The sequence below is a fragment of the Arvicanthis niloticus genome, chromosome 4, assembly GCF_011762505.2.
Source record: "Arvicanthis niloticus isolate mArvNil1 chromosome 4, mArvNil1.pat.X, whole genome shotgun sequence".
Classification (NCBI taxonomy): domain Eukaryota; kingdom Metazoa; phylum Chordata; class Mammalia; order Rodentia; family Muridae; genus Arvicanthis; species Arvicanthis niloticus.
Window position 1 is genome coordinate 55,992,389 of NC_047661.1, and position 21,212 is coordinate 56,013,600.

Consider the following 21,212-nt stretch of genomic DNA (forward strand, 5'->3'; position numbering starts at 1 on the left):
TCTTTATAAAAGATGAACAAAACCTGATTTTCCCTTTATTTTATAAATAAAAAAATTACTCAACATGAATACTGATACATAGTTTTCTTATAACTTCTCTACTGTGAACCAAACTATACATATTCAAAGAGTGTATATTATATTAACACTGAGAAAAATCTCAATACAACTCTAAGTTCTTATTAATTGTGACTACTTTGGGGACAATGTGCAAAGCTTCCTATTATACCAGAAGTAATTTTGTAATCTACAATTCAGAAAGTGTCATCATAGTATGAAGACACTGTGAACTGATCTCTCTTCTCAGATCTCTAAAGATTGGAAATAGTGAAAAAATATCCAGTTCTTTATATGTAACAACTCACAGAAGTATTTTAACTGACTACATTTTGCTCAAAGTGATTAAGGACAAAAAATAGGAATTCTTGTTGCTTTATTATTTGATAAACTGCTAGTAAGCTCCCATTAGAAGATCTTTAACATTATACCAAGTTGTCTTGGTCTTCTGATCATATATACACACACACATATATATATGCATCTTTTTTTTCAAGTAAAGAAATGTTTAACAGATGTAAACTATTTATTGAATATTTGCCACCAAATATTGTTAAATACATTATCTTGCAGCATATCGCTTTCAAGTTAAAATGTCAGAAACAAACACCAATATTTACAGTTCTTGTAAGGAATGTTATATAATGACACATTAAGGCGTAAATTCTTTTGGCTTATAATTCTTAAAAGAATGATAATAGCAAAAGTGATGCAAAATCTTCAGTGTGAGATTATGATTAAGCTACATTTTACAAAAATATGGTGTAAGATGGCAATAATCCCATTCAACATCCTGGATTAGATCCCTTCAGGAGGGACTGATAATTTATACAGTCAAACTTTAAAATTTACAGATAAATGCAGTTTAATACTGCCACTGAGAAGTACATCTCTTAACATATACAACTTTCAGGCCACAGTTTTGAAGGTCTGAAGTATCAAGTTGGTTTGATGAATTAGCCGGTTGGCACTTACGAACACATTTATTGCCCTGTTTAAAAAGAAAAAAAAACAATCATTAATTTCCTTTCCCAAATTCACTATTTTAAAGTAAAATATTTATAGTTGATGTCATATTAATGGTAGCAATAAAATGAAAGGGGGGAAAAGCAAGTTAGTTCTTTTTTTTTTTTAAAACTTTATATTTTTTCCATTTTTTATTGGATATCTTATTTACACTTCAGATGCCATCCCCTTTCCCCATTCCACCCCCCCTTAGAAAACCCCTATCCCATGCCCCCTTTTCCTTTTTGCATTTTTTTTTACATTTTTAAAAAAATGTTAATCAAAGGCTTTATAAGTTTGGTATTGCTCAATCAAAGGTGTAACCCACTACCCAACCTAGATATATCAACTATCTTTGACTGGTAGAGATACATGAACATCTGCCTCCCTGTCTCCCCCCTCTTTCTCTCTCTCATCACCTAGCTTCTCCTCTCCTTCTTCTCCTCCTCTTCTTACTCCTTCTCTTCCTCTCAGTACTCCTCCCACCTTAGTTCCTCCTACATATCACCCTTTCTGTTACAATGACACTTTTCTCTCAAAATACAGTTAGAGCATAATTATACCAATTTGTACCAGTGAGGTACAAGATAGTCCTAATACCCAGTCCATCATTTTGTTGACTAACCAGAACCTCTGTCGTCTCTCCTAACTAAAACACTTAGTTCTGAACCTGGCCTTTTCCTTGGCTTTAGGATGAATGTCAGCTGACGACCATCCACTCAAATCTTTTCTCTCAAGGTAAATAGCCAGGATTGGCTATGAGGCTATAAGTTTTCAACCCCATCAGAAATCCAGAATGACTGAGTTAACTATAATTGTGGGAAGCACAAAGCATAGCTTCTAAAACTTAGCCAATTTATAGAGACCTCTGTACACCTGGACACTCCCTCTACTACAAGGTGTTGGAGCATCTGTTCTTCCGCCTAAGGTTTTCATTGGTACGAGCTTCTTATTGATATAAGAGTGAGATGAATATTGTTACTCTCATAGGCATTGTACCAGTATAACACATTTAGGAATACAAGGCTTAGACCAGTCCTTCTTTAACTTTTTTAACTGATTTGAGATGGTCAGCCTGTGAGTTAAGGGACTATAGCAAATTCATGGCTTGGAGTTTATTGTTAAGGTGTTTTCTATGTTTTACTTAGAAATAGCTGAGTGGAGTTAACAGACAACAGTCCAGATTACCTTACATGGATAATTGGTTTTCAAAACATCAGAAATCCACAGAATTGACGTGACAAACATTTCTGTATTAATGTTCATTTTGATTAGAGACCTGTCTGCTCCTGACAGCTTCCTATATTGAATTCTAAGAAGAAATTGAGCATCCTTGGAGTTACTCCAGTTGTAGTGAGACAGCCACTAGACAAGAATTGCCTCTTTCCTTCTACAGACAAATTACTGTCCAGAAAAGGACACACTTGCAGAATAGTCGACTGATTATATCTGCCTAGACAGAGTAATCAGCCCTTAATAATTCTGCAGCACTAAGGTCTGTCAGCAAGTTAGTCTAAGTATTCTAAACTTTCATCCAGTTGAAAATTAAATGTCTTAGGGTTATAAACTACAGTGTCTAGGAATCACTGCCCCCTGGTGGTTCTGACTGGCAGTGAGGATCACAGGGTTGCTACCCCAACATCCATTTACAGGCTAAACAAATCACTGATCAAAGAGTAGGATTCAGATTGGTCTTCAGCTATTATTTCATGTACAAAATAAAATCAAATTTTAAAAATTTTTGTTAACAAAATAAAATCTGATATGCTCAAATGATGATTAAGATGATGTCCCCAGTTAACATGAAGCATGCACAATACTCTAAGCCTTAAGATCTATATTGACATAATAATATCTGGCATCAATGGGCAAAATAAAGAAATCTTAACAACTTCTAACCCACCCCAATCTAGCTAATCCATGCCTAAAAACATCTGATTTAGTATCTGGACCCAAAAAATACAAAAGCACAATTTTAAAAGGTGCTTTAATGACAAGCATGGCCCTGTATGAGTTTAAGCTAGGTCATCTTCAGATACTCTATGGTGGTGTAGCTTGTTGTTCTTGTGGGACTCTCAACAATGGAGTGGGGATGTCTCTGACTCTTTTGCCTGTACATGGGATTCTTTTCCTCCTACTGAGTTGTCAAGCCCAGCCATGATATGAGGATTTGTCCTAGTCTTCTGTATCTTGTTAGGCTGTGCTTGTTTGGTGGATATCCCCTGGAAGAGCAGATAACTCTTGCACTCTTGTGCTCACATGCTCTCTTTCTATGTCTCTCTTTCTCTCCTCCCTTTGGAACGGAAACAGACTAGCTGACCTGAGGAAGAGGGGAGGCTGGGGAAGGGACCAGGAGGAGTAGAAGGAAGGGAAACTATGAGTAGGAAGTAATGTATGAGAGAAGGGGAAGAGAGCTACTTTAAGTGCCAGGATGTTCTCTCAGAGGCCCCTCATTGTGTAGTCTTATCAGTCCCTCTGTACCAGGGCTGAAGGTTGCATCTTAGATGTTTTTCACTTAGGAGGGCCTAGGAATGACTCAGTTGAGTCAATGAGAATTTGTCTCCCTAGTGCAAGATGTCTTCAGATATCTCGTTTCACTTACAATTTTCCATTTGGAGTAAGCGAGTACAAAACTCACAGCATATTTAAACAAAACAAAATTGAATCTAAAGCTGTAGAGATCGGAAAAATAGTAGCAAGCCTGAATAATCTATATATAAAAATTTTAGATTAGTGAAATATAAATTCTTACCTTTCAACATTCATTGCACATGATTAATTAAAATTAGAAATAATTATATCCTTACATAAATTATACCTTTGGTTATTTGGGCTTAATTTATTAAACTATGTCACAAAACATCACTTTCCCTGGACAACTTGATTTTGCATATGGAACATAAAACTATTAACGTAACTATCTTCAATTTGTAATATAAATGAAGATATCTATATTTGAACATTAAAATTGTAAAATTTTTATATCAATGTATTTTTAAAATATTTTATAATAATATCGTAAGTGTATGGATTTATATAGGATCTTAAAACTTCAAGGATGATTTCTTTGCCTGTTTAGAGTATTTTCTAGCTTTGTACATTGTTTTTTTCAATATAATTTCTAGCATCTGACCTGAAGTATAGTCAACAACCTATATGAAACCATATTGCAGACGTCATAACCCACACTACCTGTTTAATGTGCATACACAAAACACAATCCCTAGGTCTACACAGGGCTCTACAGGAAGTTTTGTATAAACTTAAAACCAATGTTCCACTTACAACTTTCATATAGTTTTCTTAAATACTCATTTGCTTTTGTCTTCTTTCACTCAGGGTGTCCTATGTCTTTAGTGTTCTCTTACTTAGCTAAGGTATCTTCCCTTTAGTATAGTGGATCTCTAGCCTGGGATCACTCCAGAGCCACCTGGACACATTTACAAAACATCTAGACCATGTTCCTATGCAAGTCAATGTAGAAATCTCTCAAAGTGGAATTGTGGCAATGAGCTTTTTAAAAGCTGACCCAGGATGGTTTTAATATGGAGAGAGGATTGAGAATTATTGTTATTAACTTCTACTCTCCGTGTACTAGTTTTTCAAGGGACTGGCAGCTTTGACAGCACCTGAACAATCTTAAAAAGTGTACAATTATTGAACCCCAATTGTAGACCTATTTCATCAGATGCTACTAAAGCTTAAGAATAAAAATTTTAGGGCTGGTGCAAGCTTGTAAGATTGACTTTTTATCTTTTAATGTCAAAAAAGAAAAACACCAAAACAACAACAACAAAAAAGAAAAACAAACACAAACCAACAAATAAACCACATTCAGGTGAAGCCTGTACAATTTAAATTTTAGTATCAGGTCATTTTCAAAAAGTGTCAAAAATCCTCAGTGTACGTTTTAAGTTGTGGTTAGAACAATATCTACTCTCCAATCTTCTGCCTTTGTTAAATCAGATGAACCTGACTCTTAGAAATGGAAGACAGAGCTTAACTGACAACTCTTTTCTGGATTAATTTTTACATTCAATTTTCTCTGTCTCCCCAGTCCCCTTTTCCCAAGTCGGTGTTTAGAAGTAAACTCTGGATATGAGGCCAGGCTGTGAGAGCCTGTACCCATGAAAATCTCTCACTGGCCCAATTAGCGTGGTTTCACAAAAACATTCATTTAATTATAGTAGAAAAGTATAAATGACAATACTTACTTGCCATCTTTAAAATATGTCTTGAGAGTGTCACTGAAACTTTTGGAGTATTTTACAAATTCTTTCTTTTGGTGTTCAAGTGCCTATATTTACAAAAAGAAAAATAAGCTAAGTCAGGAGAATAGTACACAAGACTAAGTCAAAGGGCAATGATGACAATGAATATGGGATGATTTATATTCTGTAAGTCTGAGCAGTGTTTACTCACATAACCATACAACATTCACATCTGAGGACAAATGCAACATCACAATTTCCATAAGCCAAACCCTTCAGTGTGCAGGTCATAAAACAACTGCATGTAAGCTCATATCTAAGGTGGCAACAACAAACAACTTACCCTGCGGTTCTGGTATTGATATTTTTTGAAGACATTATTCACTGTATCAAGTAGTTCTTTTATTGCACTAGCTATATCCCTGTTTGGAAAGAAACAACAACAATAATCTTTAAAATCAGCTACATTGAAAGAAATATGTATGTATAATTATGAATCATGCTATACCACTCCACTTCCCCCACTGATATAGGCCAGAGTAGCCTCTACCTCAGAAACTGTCATAGATTATCTGTCCTCCCTCTGCCTGAGTACTGGGATTAAAGGTATGCATCACAAGGCTGGCTATTCATCTCTCTCTATACATTTTTTTGTTTTGTTTTTGAGACATGTTCTCAAGTAACCAGGCTAGCTTTGAACTCTACAATGTAACCAAAAACTTTGAATTTCTATGATCCTCTTGAATCTATATCTAGAGTAAAATCATTCCCAGTTCAGTGTACTGTTGGGGATTGAATCCTGCTCTTCATGCATGAAAGGCACTCTCTCTACTAACTGAGCCATGTATTGCCAGGCCTTCAAAGTCCTCATGTGCATACTTAATTCTCTCAGTTCATGAAGTACTTCAGTTCATTCTGAAGTAGTAATGACTTTTCCCTCCTAAACATTATGATAAATATATACTACCTCTTATATGTAAAGCATTGACATTAGGCTAGAACATAAAATGTTACCTATTGGAGTAGAATTATTTTCACACAGAAATGTCACCTGGTCACTTGTTACCATCACTGCTCCTTATTTAATAGTAGCAGTCTAAATCATGTAAACGCTTCTCTATTTTCAAACAATTTCAATATTTTGCACTGATGTGAAGGAAACAGTCAATCCTATTTAGTAAAATGGTATCACCAGAATTTACTGTGTTTTTGAGAAAAACTATAGTTCTAACCAATATAAAATTTTAAATGTCTACATATGAAAGTTTCACTTAATCCATAAGGGAGCTAACTAAAATAAGTACAAAGAAGGTAACAATGATCACACAGACATGTAAATGCAACATCATTTCATAGTATATTTTAGTATTCTATAAAAAAGGAATTATTTACTTGTTGTCATGGCTAATGTGAAACATGTGAATATAACAGAAATGGTTGGGCAGGGCTATTCACGTGAACAGCCCAGAAACAGACTGCTTAACTTACCTGGAAAGAAAAGCAAGGCAGAAAGAAGAGAAAGGGCTTTGCTAGACTCTATCTCTATCTGCTTTGAAGAACTGGGAATCTGAAGGGTGAGCATGATGACAGGCTGCTGAATTAGTCTCTAGAGAGGCTTTCCTCAGACACAACAAATTAAAGAGCTACCACAAATACCAACACATTGTCCCACAGCTAGGGTGATCAGGTGAGAGACTAGAGAGCCTGGTTTTAGCTACACTTAAGGAAGCAGAAGGAAAGAATCTCCATCATCCTTGTCTTTCAACTTCAAGAAGCCTAGTGAAGAGCAAGACACCTCTAAGTTAGAGGAACAGAATACTGTTCACACCCAGGGATACAACAGCCTTAACAAATCCACAGTGGGACCCAGGGCTAGAAAAAGGCCAAGTAACTTAAACTTGCTTGTGGGGCTAGGAACTTAGCTGCTAGAACAGCATCAGTGCAGAAGGGCGATGGCCTCAACAAGCTCAGCCCTATAGAATAAGCTGGGAGGAAGAACAGAACAGGAAAGGTAGCACAGCTTTGTCTCACTGTTCAGATCTAACTCCATAATGAGGCAAAGCACCTAAGAGACACTGAGGTCCTGTATGAGAGAAAGAGCACAGATGGCATATGACCAGCTCTGGCATTAGGCAGAGGTCTGTATATCTGCAACTCATGTTTATGCTACCTGAGAAGTATGTCCCCTCCTCCTAAGACTTATGCAGATCTCTGGGGCTAAGGCTTAGGTACACCTCAATTTTTCATTATTAACCTTGTGGCTCCCTCCTCCACCCAAGTAGCACAGTTATAATTAGGCCTGTGCTCATAATGGGATTCCAGCACTGTCCCAGCATCTAACTGGTTTGGCTCACAACACTGGTGGTTACCACAAAGAGTAAGGAATACCTGAGATTTATGCATAATAAAACCTGGTATGAGTTCTCAAACCAAATTGGTACAGCGTAGTGACAGACCACATTTGCTAGGATGTGTGATACTTTGCAGGTTCCCAGGCTGTGCTGTCAGCAGAGCTTGAACAGCTCTAAATAACATGGGCACATAAACCCTACTCTATTAGACTGCTAATCTAAGATTATCACCTTATCACCAGTACCTAGTATTTTCTCTGATTGTATGTGTACTGAAAACCAGGAGGAGCCTTTGCAAGAATAGACCCTAGTCTTAATCCTCCAATGCACTGGTCTTCACTGCCCATGGGCTTATAGCATGACAGAGATTGGTGGCATGGTGGCCACAGCTACATGACAGTACTCTAGGACTGCTCCACCAGTGACTCTGTCTGAAGTCAAAGACAACCCGGTTATGTTAGACCTCAGACCAGGGACTGTGGTGAAAAAGCCCTTCACCCTATGCGGGCCACAGAAGAAGGCTTGAGCATAAGAGAATCTTTACTCTTCAATTTCTGAATAATAAAATATAACAATATACCAATGGACAAAACTACTACCAAATTCTCCTTTATTCCAGCCTCCCAAGAAATTCTAAGAGACAAGATTACCCCAACACCAGACAAAAACATAAAACACTGTAACAAAATAATAAAGCAAATTAAGAAATGCACATGAAACTTAAAGAGACATTAAAAAAATCAGTGTCCAACTAGTTATACTAAAGGGAGGTGAAAGGACAACAACACTAAGTAACAGAGAAGTACAAATCAAAAGCATAATAAGCCATCACTTCACCCTAGGGTGAGTGACAGTGATAAGAACACAGAGTAACGAATGCTGGCAAGGCCTGTAGAGAAAAGCAGAGCCACAACCACTGAAGGTGCGGGGTTTATTATCAGCATGTTATTGTGGAGAACAGTACTAGTAACTTCATTGCTTGGGTACACATCTATCAAATAGATGTTCTACACTCCCATGTTCACCATAAAGCTGTTTACAAAAGATTCAAAATAGTAAACAAGTCTGGTGTTCATCAACTGCTTGATGGATAGATAAACACAGCACAGATACACTGGATACTATTAAACAGTGAAAACTAATGGGATCCTATAATTTATGATAATATGAATGGGATTAGACACTATTGTTAGATGAAATAACACAAACATAAAAAAACCAGACCATAAAATTTCACTTGTAAGAAGAGTCTAAGAAACTTGATTTGATAAAAGCTGAGTGTCAATGGTTGTTAGGAGAGGCTGAGGACAGCAGAGGACGGAGTACAGGCTAAGCATCATCACTGCGTACTAAGTCACAGTTAGATAGGAGCAAATTATAACGTGGCACTGCATAATGTACCACATAATGTAGGGGCCACATAATGTAGAGTGACTAGACATAATAATTACATACCAATTTTTCAAAAACAAGCTATGATTTCTAAAGTTTACATAAGGCAAACATATGTTGGACAGCACATGGTACCCCACTGATACATATAACCTTTGTATTCTTGGGTATCTGTTATAATACAATTAAGAGCTTATACAAGTTTGGATAGGGTTGGGTAGAAAGCATACTCCCCAGGTGACTCTGTGGATGAGCCACATTTTAAATCTTCTCCTATTGGGAATATACAGCCAAGATCTAGTGGTACAGAGCACTTTTATAAACTGTTTTGACCAACATTATCCCTAAGCCTGGTCTAGAAGATCACGCAAAATACAGTGACTTACCCAGTTGTTGAAAAATGTTCTTGAAAAAAAAATCCTGAAATAACTTACACCGAATACATTATCCATAAGTAGACAATAAAATTTTCTTATTTATAGCACCAAGGTTTGTACTAGGGACACTGAATTATATTAGTAATCAACTGAGAATTAGCAAATTACAAAAGAACATTACAGCACAAAGGAATACTGAGCCAGTGAACCAGATAAAGAATTAAGGTAAAATAACTCTCATAGTTATGAATAATTTACAGCAGATGAAATCTGTGATAACTGATAGCAATATTTATATCCCACAAAATTTAGTACAGGAGGTCATACTGGCTTAATGTTGGTAAAATATGGGAAAGCAGGATTACTTATTTAAATATGAAAAAGTACAGTCTGTTAAAAAAGCTAAACTATAGCCATCTGAGCTATTCATACATGATTGAATTCTCCTTTTCCCAAATAATGTGAACATGGAAAAACTTAAAACAAATGAATCCTAAAATGTATACAAAATACATTTCCACTGACATTACTCTTAATTCAACCGTGCTTATTAGTACATTCAGAAACTGGAAGTAAAACTGCAACTTCTAAGCCTTTGTTAAAAACTATGGCAAACTCTCTTTTCCTGATCAAGAACTTAACTGCTCGTAATATAGCTTGCACCCAATTTCCCTGAAGCCACAGCAGGTTATGAAGACTCCCTAGGGTAGTGGTTGTTAACCTTTCTAACACTGCAATCCTTTAATACAGTTCCTCATGTTGAGTAAACCCCAATCATAAAAACTTCATAACTACAATTTTACTACAGTTATGAACCCTAATGTAAATACATGATATGCAAAATAGCTGATATATGACCCCCAAAGAGGGCATGATCCACAGATTGAGAATCACTGCCCTAGGAAGACAAAAACTGTCATGAGGATGCCATCTCTGGTTCTATCCTTTCTGCCTTGGTGTTCACTGTAATACTCCTCTCTGATATACTGACATTCAATAGATAATATCCATTATCACATTTTATTCAAATAGCAGAATCCTGTTTCAAGGATTCAAGGTATGGTTTCAAAGTTACATACAATTTAGTCTATGCCACAGAAACAAGCTAATAAAGTTATGCTTCCCAGAAATCTTTACCTACAGTTTCCCAAAACACTGCATTAATTAGAGATATAATTATTCCAGCTTGTGCTGCTTTCTATCTATTGAGGCTGGAGAGAATGACCATAGACATTAGGTAGAAAATATTTCCTCCATTCACTAGTACAAACCTCAAAGGTATTAGGTTGGTGATTTTGTCAACCTGTCATAAACTAGGGTCTTCTAAGAAGAGAGAATCTCAACTGAGAAAATGTTTCCATAGGATTGGCTGTGGTGAGCCTGTGGGGCACTTTCTTCTTTGCTGACTGATGTGGGAGGGACTACTCCTGGAGAGGTAGTCATGAAGTATGTAACAGCAAGCTTAAGCCACACAGTAAACAGCATTTCTCCATGCCCTCTGCTTCAGTTCCTGACTCCAAGTTCCTACCTTGGCTTTCCTCAATAGTCTGACACTTAGGATACATAAGCCAAATACTCTTTCCCCAAGTTGCATTTTTCATCATGGTCTTTATCATAGCATTAGAAACTTAACTAAGACAAATGGGCCACAACTCTGATACCTAGTTCTCTAGAACTATTCCTTTTTCTGTTTGGCTACTGGTCAGCTTCTTAGCTCTCATTATTTAACCTATAATCCAAAAGCAACAATCTAGAGGCTCTGTTTGGTAAATATCAAAAAATGCAATTCACATCTATATATTCATTTATTCCAATAATTTCTACCATTTTTGAAATGAAAACAAAATTGGGACTTTTTTGCTACTACCATGGTACCTGCATTTGCTTTTATCTGAAATATACAGGTTATTTACAGAATTTGTTTATATAATATCTTAGGGTTTTATTGCTGTGAAAGAACACAATACCAAAGTCATGAAGGCAAACCTCTAGTTGGAGCCAGCTTAAAGAGGTTCAGTCTATTATCATCATGGTAGGAAGTATGGCATTACTGCAGGCCGACTTGTAGATGGAGGACCCAAGAACTCTACATCTTGATCTAAACGCAGCCAGGAAGTGGCTGTCTTTCCACACTGGGCAGAGCGTGAGCATACAGACCTCATAGTCTACTCCCACAGTGACAATCTTCCTCCAAAGCCTCACCTACTCTAAGAATGCCACATCTCCTAAAAGTGTCACTCCTCATAGGCCAAACATTCAAAGAATAAGTCTATGGGGGCCAGACCTATTCAAACTACCACATAAAGTTTAATTTATTTATATTGTTGAAATCATTATGTTTTGGCCACTATTTCATGCCATTTAACATTCTAAAAAAAACAGAGTACTCTGAGGCCATTATGTTCAAAGTCCATGGCATTCAAATTTTCAGATTTTATTCCACATTAATATTCTAATTTCATATTAAAATAAAGCCAGAATTAATGATTCTTATTTTTAAACATATCAAAGTAAAAACCTAACTTACTTGATTGTCTGTAGAAACCTCACTCTGTCATTGATTTCATCTGGAATCTTACTGAGAATCTGTTTAAGTGCCCGTGCCTTTTCATTTAGGTCCTGGAATTCTGGCTCTGGTCGTTCAATCATATACTCTGATAAAACAGAAACACAGTAAAAAATGTCATGTGACCCCAACAAATTCAAGTCTAAGAACTCTCAATGCTGACCAAAGGAGAGAGTGGGAAAACAGTCATTTAGTTTAAAAAGAGAAATGAAGTTCAACTTGGTCCAGTGCAAAAATAAATAATTTCAGAAGTAAAACAGAGTAAGACTACACATCTTTGAGATATATAGGAAAACCTAATAAAATCTTAATAATCCACCCATCAACTGATCAAAACAGCTTCACTAACTCATCAGTCTTGATATTCTATATTCATGTGTCATGAAACCTTAAATAATAAAGTTCATGAAAGAGTAGGTCATTTATATATTTGTAAAAGAGAAATGTGAGTTCAGAAACTTAAAACCCCTATAGTGTGAAATATATTACAGTCTATTTTATTAAACTTCCTTTAGTATTTATAGTTCATTATATTAAACCCCTATAGTGTGGAATATTTGCAGTTCCATTCTAAAGTCACTGAGGTTACAGTTCATCATACTAAAACCTGTGATAATGTTGAATATACTATGGCTCATTATACTAAAATGTCTACAATGTAAAATATACTGTGGTTCATTATATTATAACCACAAACTTACTACAACTTTCAGTATATTCTTAAAATTTCATTCTAAAACAAAGACCAATACAAGCTCAACAAATAGGCTAGGATCACAGAATGGCATTTTAAAAAGAAATTTCAATCAGACCTAGTAGATAAAAAGGCTTACCACCAGGCTCACTGTCTAGGAGGAAGCTCAGCAACTTATAAATAGCTCACTTCTTTCAAATGCAACACAGAATATTTCTCACAACTTTCAGTGAAATTGAAATTTCTTATGCATTATATTAATGGGTAAAAAGATAAAAGCATGTAGTATCAAATACATCACATAACTAAATCTGACAAATACAGAAAAGTTAAACGGTCTCCTTGTTTACTTTGTACAGATGTCCACTACCATCATAAGAAGGATGAAGGAATTAGAACGACTGTCTGCTCAATGGTAATGATCTGAAGGAAGTGCTTCTCAAAAATGGAGAAACTAAACAGTCTTCTTTCTGATACCTTCTACGTCATCAGCTGCCATACGAAGAAGGGACTCGGTGAAGTTAACTTCTACACTTTTTTTCTCTAATATTTTCATAATGATGTCTTGTGTGAGGCCTGGGTTTTCCTTTTCAGCCTGGGGGGCGGGGAGGGAAACAAAAACATGCAATGAGTCATTGGTCTGGTTCAAGATCTCTGGCTTCTGTGACAGACTGATATACTGTGGGAAACATTGTGACGTACTACAGCTTCCACAATGAAATATTTACTATGCTTTCATTTTTGTTTGTGTTTATTTTGGGGGGAGGTTTCAAGGACAAAGAGCAGATATGAAGTGATGGGAAGATCAGCAGGACTGGCATGCATGATGCAAAACTCACAAAGAATCAATAAAAAGGTTAAAAAAAACCCCTTACACTTCTGATCTTTTTCTGTAAGAAAAATTGCTAGTTTTAAAACACAAAAAATGTGATTGGCATTTTAAAGCTAAAACTTGATTGTTCTGAATTTATTCAAGGATACAAAGCATTGGTGACACAGGTGCACTAAGGGCACCATCAGCTTTGTTCAGCTTATGCATCAGAAGCTTTTATTATGTGCAAAGTTACAGAAGCACCTAGTTTTCCTTGCCTTTCCATTATGTCCTCTCTCAGTCAACCTAAAAACAATAAACTCTCTTTAGCGTGTATTACTCTTTTCATGAATACATTGAGATTTTTTAGCATATATAAATAACATTTTATCTTAAGGTCAGGCAATAATAACTCCTATCAAGTGTTTTTGGAAGATGTGCTATATTACAATTAAATGCCAGAAGAGCAAAATAAAACACTTTTTTTTGGTACTTTTAAATAAAATTGATTTATTCACTTACCTACTTTTCTGTAAAATAATTTCCATTTCCTATTTTAGTTTTATAGCAAGAAATTTTGTTTAATGGTTCTAAAACTATCATTCATTGAAAATTGATTTTTATTTATTGTTATTGATGTGTGTGTGTGTGTGTGTGTGTGTGTGTGTGTGTGTGTGTAAAATGGGTTGTTTGGTACTTGGCCATTGGCAAGCACTCATGTCCAAGTGTAAGTTAGATGACAGCTCTGGGAAGTCTGTTCTCTCTTCCCACATTTGTATGGGCCCAAGAGACTGAATTCTGCATTTGCTTGACAACTGCACAGATGCATGGAACCTTCTCACAAGTCCTCTATAGTACACTGGAAAGCTATACACAGAGCATGGTCAATAATATGGAGCATGATAAATAAATGCACATTTCTTAGGGTACTTGAACTTTAGGGCACTAAAATCTAGCCACACTAAGATTGACTTTAAGGCAAATTTTGCGTTTCCATTTTCAGAGTAATTTAGCCTATTACTTTACTAAAAAAAAAAAAAAAAAAAAAAAAAAAAAAAAAAAAACTTAATCACATTGAAAGTGTGTCTCCTTTAGGATGCTTGCCAATTAAATCTATATAATGATTTTTCTTTTACCAATAATCGTACAGAAGCCTAATTTCCAATCTTGATTCAGTGACGCTCACTCTGCTTCCTTAGTTTCAATGAACCTCTCTGCCTTTGCAGTTCCATTCTAACGTCACTGAGGTTACAGTTTTCTTCTGTTTCCTAACTTTCTTAAATCACTCTTGTTTGTAAGAGGTCTCAAGTAGGAAAACTTCAGAGGCTGTGAACTGACGTGGGGAAAGACACACAATGTACACATGTACCTGAATGAACGTTGGGATCACTGTGCTTGCAATGCTATGCTTATCACTTTGATAAATGATTAATACAGCATCTAAATTCTGTTTCATTAAGGTAACCTTCAAAAGAAAAATGATTCAAATTGGGTTAAATGTGCTACTATAGTCTTAGTTTCCTGAACTGCCAAAAACAATACTTGATGCTTTATTTCATAACAGTTGTTTATCTTCCTTGTCCAAGTAGCATTAAGTCCACCTACAGAATGAATTATCTTGGGGCCATGGTGTTTACAGGAAATAACTGCAGAGAAACAGCTTGCTAATTAAGTTAAAGTGTTGAAAGGATTAAATCCAAGTCTGCATACAAAGTTTTTAATACTAATTTAATTTGGCACAGCAAAAGGTCTGCAGTGGAAAATGCAGAAGTCTCACAGAGGCCCTGAGCTTTTCCAGTTCTCAGAGCTGAGAGAGCCAAATGCAGTTTATTAAGTAGTTTAGGTAGTACAAATATCTATCTTAGGAGTTCAGCACTATTTCTTTGTCATTTTCAAAAAGGAAGTTTTTAAGATTCATTTTCATTATCTTTAATTATGTGGTTGCAGGTAAGTGTGTGCATGTGAGTGAAGGTACCTGAGTAGGCTAGAGGAACAGAATCTCCTAGAGCTGTAGCTATAGAAGGTTGTGTGAGCCTCCTGGTCAGGTGCTGGGAACTGAATTTAGGTCCTCTAGAAGAGCATCAAGTTCTTTTAACCTTTGAACTCTCTCTCCAGTTTCTCAAAAATAAAATTTAAAAATACAAAATCTCCTTTCCTGCATAGCTTTCTTTAGTTTTGAGATCTAACTAGCTTTGATAGTTAACAATATATCACTGCTTAATATGAGATCCATGCTCCACTTAAATAATTTTCACCATTTTTTTGAATTAAGAAATATTTTTTTGAGCCTGAAGCAGAATAGTATATGCTAGATTCCAGTACTTGGAAGGTTGAGACTAAAGGGTCATTTGAAAGTAGAAATTCAAGGCCAGACTTGTGTAACATTGGCTCAGTAGTAAATAAACAAATAAAGCAAAACAACTCTAAAACATCAGTGCTGTGGATAAGAAATGCATCCATGGGCAAATCCAGATACATTTATTATTTAGTCACACAAGTGTATTTCTGTCACAATGTCATAAAAAAATTCCAAGGATACATTATTTTACTAGTTTTTTTAATGTCACTAAAAGTAACAGCTACTAAAAATTTAAGCTTATTCCTAATTTAAACATTAACATATTTTGACTTAAAAATAAGATATTTTATTTGATGTCAGGAATTTCCGAGTATAATTTGCGAGGCATCCAAACATATATGTGAGCTGAGAAAGCAGGTGACATTTTAAAACAACATGCTCAGAATGTGCATAAAGTCTCTAGAGTAAAGCTAAACAACAGTAATATACCTGCGAACAAATATGAAATTAACTCAGCACTGTTAATTTTTCTCTAGTGGTTGGATACAGACAAATTGTTGTTATAGTGTATAAGGAATGAGTTCTTACTGCTAAGCTAGCTTCTGATAATTTTTAAAAAAATGTCGCCAAACATGTACATTTTATCTTCAGTTCAGTTCTGTTTGAACAAGTCATACTTCTTAGAGCTCAACATGTTACCAGTAATGAACAACTCAACAGTTCAGGTCTAAAGACAATGAAGCAAGGTACCTGAAATATCTTAATGACATTTTCAAAGTAACCATAGTCTGTGATATATGAGGTAGATTTTTATATCTCATTATTAAACTATATGAAGTATAACTAATTTACATTTTAAAACAAGTTTTTAATAGAAAAAAGAATGTAAAAATGCAGTTCTAAGAGAGACCACCTGAAACACCACCATTTGCTGTTTTTGCCTTTAAGTATTCAAAGCTTTATATAATACACCAAAGCATAAGAAATGTCTAAGTAATCTATAACTAACAATCACCCAGTATTTAGATTTATGTATAAAAGTTTAATAAATGTAAGAAGTTATTGTACCTCACCTTAATGAAAGCGGCTCTCAGAGTCTGAGCTGCAGACAAATTTACTCGTTCTAGCTACAATGAGAAGTTTAAAGTTATGATTAGTATAAGTGTTCTTGGGGAAAAAAAATTCCTGATGTTTTGTTCTCTAGTAATGATAAATCCATCATACCATAAGCAAAAATGTTTCAAAAGTTATAAGCCAGTATTCTTCAAAAAGTTAAAATTCTAACTCAACCCTGTAAAAAAAAAAAACTTTTTAAAAATAAGATGCACTTTACCTGAAAGATTTACAATACAGAGTACATGATATAAACATGTGAGACAGAATTCTAAGTGCTAACAGAAACAATAAACACATCAATTTGAATTCCTAAAAATAATGAGGATTAAAAATAAATTTACAGCTCTGATTCCCTATAGTTCTCTGTGTACATACAAGTAATGATCAAAGAGTGAAGGAAACATGTATTTGGATTCTGTTCATATTTCCATTTTAATTAGTCTAACTTCTCAGTCAAGGATCAGCAAATAGTGCTGACAAAACAAAAACACCTCAAACTGAAGCCTAGGTCATCTGAACTTCAGTGCTGTTTCTGTCTGTATTATACTCTTCTAACCGTAAGTAATCAAATGCTAACTGTAGGTGTTGCAGAGACAGCTGAATAGATAAGAGCACCCTCCTCTTGTAGCGGACTCTGAGTCAATTACCAGCACCCATATGATGGCTCAGACCTATCTGAAATCTATAACTCTAGCTCCAGGGGATGTTAACACTCCATTCTGGCCTTTGCAGGGACTGCACACACACATAGTACACTTACATACATGCAGCACCCAAAACACTCATATACGTAAGGGTATACTTTTTTAAAAAGTTAAATATTATGACTTCAATTTTACATGTGAGGCTAATAAAGTCAACTTACTTTAATAGTAAACAACACAGTTCATGTAATTACAGTGAATGCTGTTTAAAAAATAGCACAGTTCATCAGATTTCAGTATATACGAAAGTTGGGCTAGACAGATAGAATGAGTATTTCCAGACTGATTGTCCATGCTCTTTGGTTTTACACCCTACTGTCTGATTTTGATCAGCTAATGTCTGAGTCAGCTATGTCCTTTCTTGCACTGGCATTACTAAATGACTATCACCCTCACTGAAATGCAAGTAAAAGACCAGAACAGCAAGTGAAGAGATGGTATAAAAGTATCCAAGATAGAGATTGCTAGACTACACCTATTTTACTAACAAAGTAGCCACAAGGTCAGACAAGTCTTAGTAAATTAGAATTCTGTAAATTGTGAAGCACTTCAGCAGAGCTTTGTTGGGAGTACACTACATATTTGCAATGAACTTAATATATTCCCTTACTCATCTGATTTCCAATGCCCAAGAGTAAACAGGCATACAGGCCCAGACCTCATTTGCAGAGAAGTTACCATCTCAATGAACTCATCAAAATTGTTCTCAAATCTCTATCGGCTTATACTGCACTGAGGCAACAAAGACTTTTACCTACCCTATAAAAGTACTTCTTTTATGTCTGTCAGTTATGACTAAGATTTAACGAAACCATGTTCACCACATCATCTTTCTCCTGACAGAAGGTTCTGAGAACGTACTCAAACAACAGCAGCCATTTCATTAAGCATCAATTAAGTGTTCATGGAGTGTTTATCTATAGAATTTAATCTAATCTTCATAATACACCTGTTGCTATCATAATTTTACATACAGAAAAACATTGGTTGATACAAATTTCCAACTTTGTCCTGAGACAGGGTTTAAGTCATCAGCTTGGCTCTGCAGCCTGTATACAAACAGCCTTTATCACTGTTCACACTGGAGTTGCATCACTAGACATCAAAACAAAAATTGGCACTGCTTGGGTCATAGCCTCATTTCATGTCACTACTGAAAGGAAGAGAAAAAATCCAAATGAGAAAAGAGTGCTTAAGATATCTCCACTATGAGACGAGGCAACAGTGCCTGTTGACAGATCCCCAAGGAACTCAGCATCAGTCTCTCAGTTTAGCCCCACACTCTCTACCAGCTGGAGCAACAGGTCCTTCTGCTACAACTTTGAGGACAGATTTTGAACACTATTATCAACTGTACTTGCCAAATTTACACTCAAGTTCACTAATAAAATACATTTTAAGTTCAAATGTAATTCCTGTTATCAGGAGTTTACTTATTACACTGATCTCTTTAGAACCATCAGTTCATTCCCATATTTTTCAACATCATGAGCTCTCAAACTCGTGATTAGTAGAAAAAAAAAAAAAAAAAAACAGAAATCAATTTAGCCTTTGCTAACGTTTTCAACAGTATTGCATAAATTCTTGTGAAAGTTGTTTTTCTAAGGATCCAAAGAATTAGGTTAAGTAGTTCTACACTGCATACAAATCTACTGGCCTCCTCAACTTAAGACAAGATTAGGTTTTCCCTTGGTGACACCAGCCTTACACCTCCTCCACTCTTACTGATCCTGCTTCTTAAACTAAACTGGGCCATATTACAACACTAAAATCTCAACGTGTATTTTGTAAGAATATGGTGAATCAGGTTGAAAATTTGGCATGTTAGCTGCCACAGAAAGGAAAATGACATAACCTATGCTCTATACAGAAAAGGCTGTGCTCCTATCAGAGTAGTTCCTGTGTTTTTCAAACAATATGACAAAGCAGGTAAGAAGGGCCACCTAAGCAATATAAAAGCATCTGCTAAACATTGTTGGCAAGTACACAAACACTCTTATGTTAACCACAATTTTCTCAAAAATATCAGGTAAGATTTCCATAATCATAGCACCATATCCCTAGTATTATTCTAAATACATTACATTATATAAGTAATATATTTTCGTAAGTTGTTTAATTAAATATTACTTATTCTAATTTTAGTAATGAGAAAATCAAGGCAAAAGTATGTCTTTTTTGCAGCACAGCACTAACTAAATCACACCCTAAACTGATCATGTTGGAATAGAGACTTCAGATAAAAATCAATCTACTCATTGTTGAGGACTTGTGTTTAGTTTATCTGAATTCTACGTCTCCCAACACAAGAGAAATCTGAAGTAAACAAATAACCTGGAATAGTTCTCAGGCTGTATTTGTTAGACCTACATATCGGAAAAAACTGGAAGTAGGTAACTAAGAAGTTTCTGAATAAAAAAAAAAAAATCATTTATTGAGAAATATATTGGGATAATTCATTGATCAACAAATTTTGGCAGCCTTAAATTCCTATTTAGTCACAAAACTTTCATGAAATATAACACAAAATGTTTCATAAAATGTATTCTATTTTAAAATATGTCCCTCCACACAGAAATGGCCTATTTTTCCTAGAAGAAATACCTTCCCTCTCTTCTCAATTTACAATGAATCAGTAAGAAACAACATAGTTACAGGAGAACCTGACCTCAGGCCTGGCATGAGGTTTATAACAACCAAGTTTTCCATTATGTGTAAGGAGGACTATTTCAGTTTGTTTACAATGTGTACAGTATACTTGGACTCTGAACTCAGTGGCAGCTGGCTGAACAAGAAGTGTGCTCCTCAGATATCTTGCAGCTGCTTTTCTAAGTACAATAAGACCCAGAGTGCCATAAATAAGTGATCTGTAACATAACTACAAATTTCTAACATGAAGCTTGTCCCTCTAGATAAATAATACCTAAACTGTAGCTACTATAAATAGAATGTTGAGGAGTAATGAGTAGACTTCCTAATGCTCATGATTTACTATGGGGAAGACCTGAAGAGTCATATCTATTTTCTGGAATATTAATTTGAGATTATTATTATTTATTTATTTTATTGGTTATTTACTTACATTTCAAATGTCCTCCAAGATTTCCCCTCTGCAACCTCCTCATACCATTCTCCCCTTTGCCTCTATTAGGGTGCTCCTCCATTCACCCATTCCTGCTTTACCACTCTAGCATCCTCCTACTCTGGGGCATCAAGGACCTCCTGTCCCCTCTCACTAATGCCAGATAAGGCCATCTTCTGCTACATATGTAGCCAGAGCTATGGATCCTTCCAGACATACTCTTTGATTGGTGGTTTAGTCTCTGGGAGTTCTGGGGAGTCCAGTTAGTTGATATTGTTCTTCCTAGGGGGTTGCAATCCCCTTCAGCTCCTCCTACAGTCCTTCCCATAGCCCTTTCATTAAGGTCCCGGGGCTCAGTCTCATGGTTAGCTTGAGTATCTACATCTGTATCTGTATTAGTCAGGTGCTGGCAAAGACTCTCAGGGGACAGCCAAACTGGGCTCCTGTCAGCAAGCACTTCTTGGCATCAGCAATAGTGTCAGGGTTTGGTTCTGCAGATGGGATGGATACCTAGGTGGGGCAGTATCTGGATGGTTTTTCCTTCAGT

General features: G+C 35.8%; 1 protein-coding gene across 1 annotated transcript in view; it reads right to left on the reverse strand.

Moving 5' to 3' along the window:
* Positions 1 to 564: 564 nt before the first annotated feature.
* The window catches only part of Pdcd10 (programmed cell death 10), a 42,115-nt gene continuing 21,467 nt past the window's right edge, over positions 565 to 21,212 (reverse strand). The window contains exons 3-8 of the mRNA XM_034500051.2: positions 16,837 to 16,890; positions 13,131 to 13,248; positions 11,921 to 12,047; positions 5,617 to 5,695; positions 5,277 to 5,359; positions 565 to 1,048 (exon numbers count right to left, since the gene is read on the reverse strand). Coding sequence (XP_034355942.1) covers positions 967 to 1,048; positions 5,277 to 5,359; positions 5,617 to 5,695; positions 11,921 to 12,047; positions 13,131 to 13,248; positions 16,837 to 16,890 — 543 coding nt within the window. The 3' untranslated portion in view covers positions 565 to 966. The remainder of the gene's footprint in view (positions 1,049 to 5,276; positions 5,360 to 5,616; positions 5,696 to 11,920; positions 12,048 to 13,130; positions 13,249 to 16,836; positions 16,891 to 21,212) is intronic.